Consider the following 6,680-nt stretch of genomic DNA (forward strand, 5'->3'; position numbering starts at 1 on the left):
TACTGACCATTGTGTGTTCATCAAGAGGTATGGAGATGGAAACTTTATTATCCTACTATTATATGTCGATGATATGTTGATCATTGGACAAAGTAAAACCAAGATTGCTATTTTGAAGAATGTTTTAAGCAAGTCTTTTGCCATGAAAGACATAGGTCCTGCAAAACAAATCCTTGGGATGAAGGTTATTAGAGATTGCTCCAAGAAGTTGATATGGCTATCACAAGAGAAGTACATTGAGAAAGTTCTCAAGAGATTCAACATGGATAAGGCAAAACCTGTCAGTGTTCCACTGGCCAAACATTTCAAGCTAAGCACAATGCAATGTTCGACTAATGAAGAAGAAAAGAAAGAGATGAGAGTTCCTTATTTTTCTGTGGTAGGAAGCCTAATGTATGCCATGATTTACACAAGACCAGATATTGCCCATGTAGTTTGTAATTTGAAAATCCCGGCGAAGAGCACTGGAATGCAGTGAATTGGATATTGAGATATTTTAGGAAAACTACCAAAAAATGATTATGTTTTGGTAATGAAGATCCTATGTTGATAGGATACACAAATGTAGACATGGCTAAAGACGTAGATTCCATAAAATCCACATCAGGATATTTAACTACTTTTGCATTGTATCTTGGCAATCCAAGTTACAAAGATGTGTTGCTTTATCAACAACTGAAGCAAAGTACATTGTCGCATCTAAAGCTGGCAAAGAGGTAAAATATATGAAAAATCTCTTGCTTGAATTTGGTCGTGTTCAAGAAAGATATGTTCTCCATTGTGACAACCAAAGTGCAATCTACCTAGCTAAGAATCCTACATTTCATTCTCGAACAAAGCACATTAATTATCATTATCATTGGATACGAAATGCTTTGGAGGATGAAGAGTTGCAGCTAGAGAAGGTTCATACAAATGACAATTGGTCTCACATGATGACTAATGCAATTTCAGCTAAAAAGCTAACAGACGGTTGTAGGCGAGTTGGTTTATTGATACCCCTTAATTAAGTCAGGAAGGGGGACATTTGTTGGGAATCCCTCTATATTCTAATGGGGACCATGATCAATTAATCTTGTAACTGATCCATTGAATATATTCAATGATGGTCATTCCAAAAGTCTTGGAATTATAACTCTCTCTTGAAAATATGATGAACTTTAATTATCCTCTCTCTTTATGTGATAAGCCTTCCTCCCATCCTCTATATAAAGGGAACTTGTGAGTGAGGAAGAGAAAAGTAAGCAAGTGAGAAGAGTAACATAGAGAATAAAAGAGAGAGTTGATATCCACCATAGTGTGAGATTAGAAATCCTAGTGAAAGGCTACAAACATGTTGTATTCCATAATTGCTGGGTGAGATTACATTTTCTGGACTAGGTCCCATAGGTTTTTATTTATCAAGTTGAGAAAGTTTTTCCACGTTAAAAATTCTCAGAGTCATTATTCTATTTGCTCTATTTTCTATTATTTACTTATTGCTTCCGCAATTGCTATTTTGTATCTACACTAAAAAAGTAAGATTTAATTCTGATTTTCCAACAACTCAAAACATCATAGCATACAAAGGACTTCAACATTCAAATTTTCATGCAATTGTCAAAATACAAAATCCAAACACATGACGAATACACAATGCAAAAACAAAATTAGATATTTAATATTGTTTATCTTAATGTAAGGTCTCTAGTAAAATATTTAAAAAACGAATTATTTTCTCATTTTACTATTATTTGGTGTTTTATGCGTTAGTAGTGAATATCTTGTTAGGTTGTAATTAGAGGAAAACGAATCACATCACAAGTTTTTTTAAAATAATATTTTAAAAACGAAAAAATTATTTAATTCTATCATTCAAATTTTCATTCTAATATCATGTTTTATTGTTGTAATTAAATAAATAATAAATTTAAATATAAAAGACATATTTTTAAATATAAAATAAATATTTTTAATTATATTAATGTGTTGGTATTTTATATGAGAAAATTAGATCAATGTTTGATATTTTTGAAATTTCTGTTTATTCAGTTCTACTGGGCCAAATTTTAATTGGATCTATGAACTTGTTGAATGCAAAATTTATTTATATATGTAAACATGTACTACTAGTGGTCCAGATTGCATTGTTTCTTTAGTGGTCCAGATTGCATTGTTTCCTCCTTTATTCACTTTCTGTTCTTTCCAGGTATCATCTAATCCTTATACCATTCTATTTTTATCTTATATGTATTGTGTGAATCCTAAATCATTATACTGAATGCTCCAAAAATATTTACTGTTACAACCTCAAGTTTATTGAAATGATTTCACCATGATGAATTACTGTTTCAAAGTTTGAAGCTTCGTTACTTACTGTATTCGAGTTTCGCTGTATTTGAGGTATTCTGAGTTCTGAAGCTTAGATTTCCATCACCTCCTGTATTTAAATTTCGAGTCATTGTATTCGAGATATTTCAAGTTAAAACTTGGATTTCCATCACCATTTATTTCGATGATTAAGAGATGAATGTTGTTTTTGAATTTACTCCTAAGCAATGTGAAACTATTCACGGAACAAGCCCTCAAGTTAAAGAGAAGAGAATGATGGTTCATATTTGGAACTTTGTTTCGAGTTAAGGGGGTAAAGTGGGGCGGGGCGGCCCGCGGTAAAGTGGTTCAAACCGCTGATCCGTATTAACCTGCTCCGCATAACCCGCGACCCGTGCGGGCCAGCAGTGAGGCGGGGCAGGCTGGTCCGCAAAAAAATAAAAAATAAAATAAAATAAAATTAATTGACTTGACAACAATGGTCTAGTGGAGGAGTGACAATTTAAGTGAAAGAAAATTAAGTTTTCACTCAAAATACAATGCAGTTATACTGCCTCCACCACTCCTCTACTTTAAAAAAAAAAATGTGGACCAACCTACAAGTCCGCGGGCCAATCCGCATGCAGTCCGGGTCATGAAAACCAGTCCGCATTTTGTATGCAGGGCAACCTAAGCGGGGCAGGCTTATGCGGGACGGACCGACCCGCTTTGTCACCCCTAGGTCAAATTTATCTCAACGAGTTTAGGATATTTTATTATGGTTATATTAAGTTTTAATTATTTCAATTTAAAAATTTATAATTTTAAATTTAGATAAATAATTTATTCAAATTATTTGTCTTATAACAAATCTGTTTTTTTTTTTAAAATATCAATACTAACCTAAAAGTTAGAGATAGTAATTAGAAGTGAATTAGAAGGGTAATGGGAGACTTAAATGAGAGACTATGATAAATCCAAATGTGAATAAATGCAACTGATAAGCGTAACGGATTTGAAAAATGTAAATATGATTTGAATAATTTAAATAAGATTTGACATAGATTTGAATCATCTAATGGAGAAAAATAATAATAACAGGTAAAATAAAATATATAAAAAAATAGATGTTTTTTTATTATACTATTTTATTTTAATAAATTAAAACTTAATATTTATATTAATTTTAGTTTTATATTTTTATTTATATAAAAATATATGCATCATTAGTTTTTATATTTCGTATGTAAACTGAATGAAAAGATATTCACATATTTTTGCAGTGTACTTTAAAATTTAAAATATGAAAATTTAAAATATACATAAAGACAAATAGAAACATGGAATAGATAAGTAAACTGAATGATATTTCATTATATATATTATAAATTTATTATTCTTTTCAATGAATACAAACAGTCATATAACTTTTAAAAGTAAAATTATAAAAAAAAATATATGTATACTATTTATTAGTATCTATTTACTAATACTTAAATACATAAATAAATCAATAAATAAATAGCAACCAAATTCAGTACCATATTTACATAAAAATATATTTTTTTAATGTAAATTATTTGTAATTTGTGTTCATCCTGTAGCAACTAAAGAAGCAAAGCAGATGTCGGTGGCGAAGAGGAAGAGGAAGAGGGGAAGCAAAAAGAAGGAAAAGTCAAGAGACAAAATCATCAGTGACTTACCCTTTGACATTCTCTTCCACATACTGCAATTCATGAACGTAAAGCATGCAGTGCAGACTAGTGTCTTGTCAAAACAATGGAAGGACCTTTGGAAGGGTAGTGCAAGTTTCTCTATGAACTCCACAGATTTTAGAAGGGTCATTGATTATAACAGATTTGTGTCTCATTTTTTTTCTGCTCGAGATACTTCCATTACCTTACCCAAGGTTGATGTTGTTCTACACCGTTCTTCTCAGGTCCAGAAGCTGAACAGGATCATCACATATGCTGCACTGCACCATGTTCAGCAAATCACACTTCATCTTTCTTTCTACATGTTGGATTCCAAATTTCCTTCATTCATAATTCAATGTCCATCTTTGTTTTACCTTCAGATTTCCCATAAACATTTTTGTCATCCTGTGTTGAAATTTCCAAACTCTCTCCCTCTGCCAGCTTTAAAAGTGTTGCATCTTGAGAATCTTTGTTTCACTGCAAGTTACAGTGATTGTGCTGAACCCTTTTCGTGTTATAACTTGTTGCACACTTTGATCCTTAACGATTGTTCTTTACATAGATTTGATACTGAAGAACTCTTCATATCTAATTCTAGTATTTCCACTCTTAGTCTGCATCATTTGTACAGAAAACCTTACAGATTTTTGCTTTCGACACCAAATCTTAGCTTTCTAACTGTGATGGGTCAAAGCTATCTATGCAATCTTTCAGAAGAAAATATTAAAGTTGGATCTTGGTTGAAGCTGTTTGCTAATGTAAAGGAAATGACACTCCCTGCTGCTGCCATTGGATTTATTTTAGAGGTGTTATATATTTTTATGTATTTTTTGTTTTGTTTTTGGTTCTAATACTTCTAGATATCCATTCAAATATGAATTTAATCATTGTAATGATTGTAGGTTCTATCAAAGCATAATTTAGTGGAAACTCAAATTGCTTGTTTTCCTAAATTAGAGTCACTGAAACTGATAAAGGATATACACAGTGTAACGTCTGATGAAGCTGTAAATACGATGGTGCGGTATTTACATAAGAACTCTCCATTCGCTAGAGTTGATTTTATAAGGAGTAGATGAATCACATGTTATATCTGTGTTTCCTTAGTTTTTGTTCATAGAAAAGTATCTGAGAGACTTCTACCTGCTGCTGACGATTTACTCTTTCGTCTCGGTTCGTTGGTCTACATTGCTCCTTGTATTTCTACAATTAGTTTGGCTTAATCTTCGTTTCTTTCTTCTCGCTTCTTTACTTCAATCAAGTTTTTCTTCGGAGAACATTTGCAAAAGATACTTCGACGCTCAAGTAAGTATTCGATATTCAGTGTTCGGTGTAATTAATACGCGATAATGACATATCTTTTTGTTGAAAGTCATGATTGTTTAGATGCTTATAATCGATCTATTAATATTGGACCAGATTAACATTTGGATGTGATTAAAAGTGTATTATGCAATTTTTATGTACAACTTAAACTTGTTAATCTCTTTTTGATCTTAATGTATTTTAAATATGTCGGTCAGTTAGATCCGGTATCATCGAGACTTCTAGATCTCGTTTGGTTCTTACCGGTACAGTCTTGTATTTTTCTTTTAGTCTAATGTTTTCTATCCAAAAACTGGTATATATTTTGGAGAATTTGACTTTGAACAGTATTATTTGAACATCTTTTTAGTTTTTTTTTATTTCATTTCATTATATGCATTCTTATCACAAATGATAGATTGTTACAGCAGCTAGCTTTCTTTGCTTTTGTTAAGAGACCTGTTGAACAGAAGACAAAATTCTCTTAAAATTGGAGAGAATTTTTTCAAAATGTAGGATTTTTATTAGTTATTAGGTCAAGCAAGCACATAACACTGGTGCACAAACATAAAACAAGTGTGGATATTTCGAATTTATAAATGCGGCTTTATAACCGCATTTGATCAATACACAGTTGTAAATCAAGAAATACAAATGCGGCTATATAGCTGTATTTATAAATACTATTTACAAGTGCGACTATTTGTTTTAGCTGCACTTGTATATGCCAAATCATTAAAAAAAAATTAAAAAATTTAAAACATCGTTAATCTTGTGTGAAGGCAACGTTGATGAAGAGTGGCATGGGAGCGCCAGCAACGGCGGCGGCAGCAGAAGCGGCGGTGGACAGGGCAGCAGCGACGGAGCAAACCAAAAAACCCTCAAGAATCCACGAAGACAATGAAAGAGTACTGAGCAATGCAAGAAACCAAACAATGTAAGAAAAACAAATGTCAGCCAATGAAACAGTGCTTCGAAACCACCAATGCAAAGAAAAAAACATATATAAGAAAAACGAAAACATGTATGCATATATTTTTGAAGATGAAGAGGAAGAAAGAGAGCTCAAGAAACTTACATTGACACAAATGGAATGCAGATGCAGTAGAAGGAGACGAACTCAGAGTCTGAACGCGAAACGAAGGCAAAGACGAGAAAGAAAGTATGAAATTGTGTGTGGCACGCTTCAAAATTTAGGGTAAAAAAGGATTTACGAATGCGGCTAAAGGTAAAACCGCACTCGTAAATCAAAACGCTTTCATTTACAAGTGCGGCTATACAAATAGCTGCATTCGTAAATCAAGCGCTTTGATTTACAAGTGCGGCTATACAAATAGCCGCATTCGTAAATCAAAATAATTTCAAAAATGCCACCGCGTTTTTTACGAA

General features: G+C 32.3%; 1 protein-coding gene across 1 annotated transcript; it reads left to right on the top strand.

The window, feature by feature from the left end:
* Positions 1–570: 570 nt before the first annotated feature.
* Positions 571–5,065, top strand: LOC137838814 (putative FBD-associated F-box protein At1g55030). The gene is made up of 3 exons (XM_068648037.1): positions 571–685; positions 3,894–4,792; positions 4,889–5,065. Exons 1-3 carry the CDS (start codon positions 571–573, stop codon positions 5,063–5,065), a joined length of 1,191 nt encoding a protein of 396 aa, XP_068504138.1.
* The last annotated feature ends 1,615 nt before the right edge of the window (positions 5,066–6,680 follow it).

Source organism: Phaseolus vulgaris, chromosome 4 (genome assembly GCF_000499845.2).
Source record: "Phaseolus vulgaris cultivar G19833 chromosome 4, P. vulgaris v2.0, whole genome shotgun sequence".
In the NCBI taxonomy this organism is placed as follows: domain Eukaryota; kingdom Viridiplantae; phylum Streptophyta; class Magnoliopsida; order Fabales; family Fabaceae; genus Phaseolus; species Phaseolus vulgaris.

Excerpts from the sequence above, each read along its gene's own strand:
- LOC137838814 (XM_068648037.1), top strand. The coding sequence starts at position 571 with ATGGCTAAAGACGTAGATTCCATAAAATCCACATCAGGATATTTAACT. Across the intron at positions 686-3,893 it reads TTATCAACAACTGAAGCAAA|CAACTAAAGAAGCAAAGCAG; the intron begins GTACATTGTCGC and ends TTCATCCTGTAG. Across the intron at positions 4,793-4,888 it reads CCATTGGATTTATTTTAGAG|GTTCTATCAAAGCATAATTT; the intron begins GTGTTATATATT and ends TAATGATTGTAG.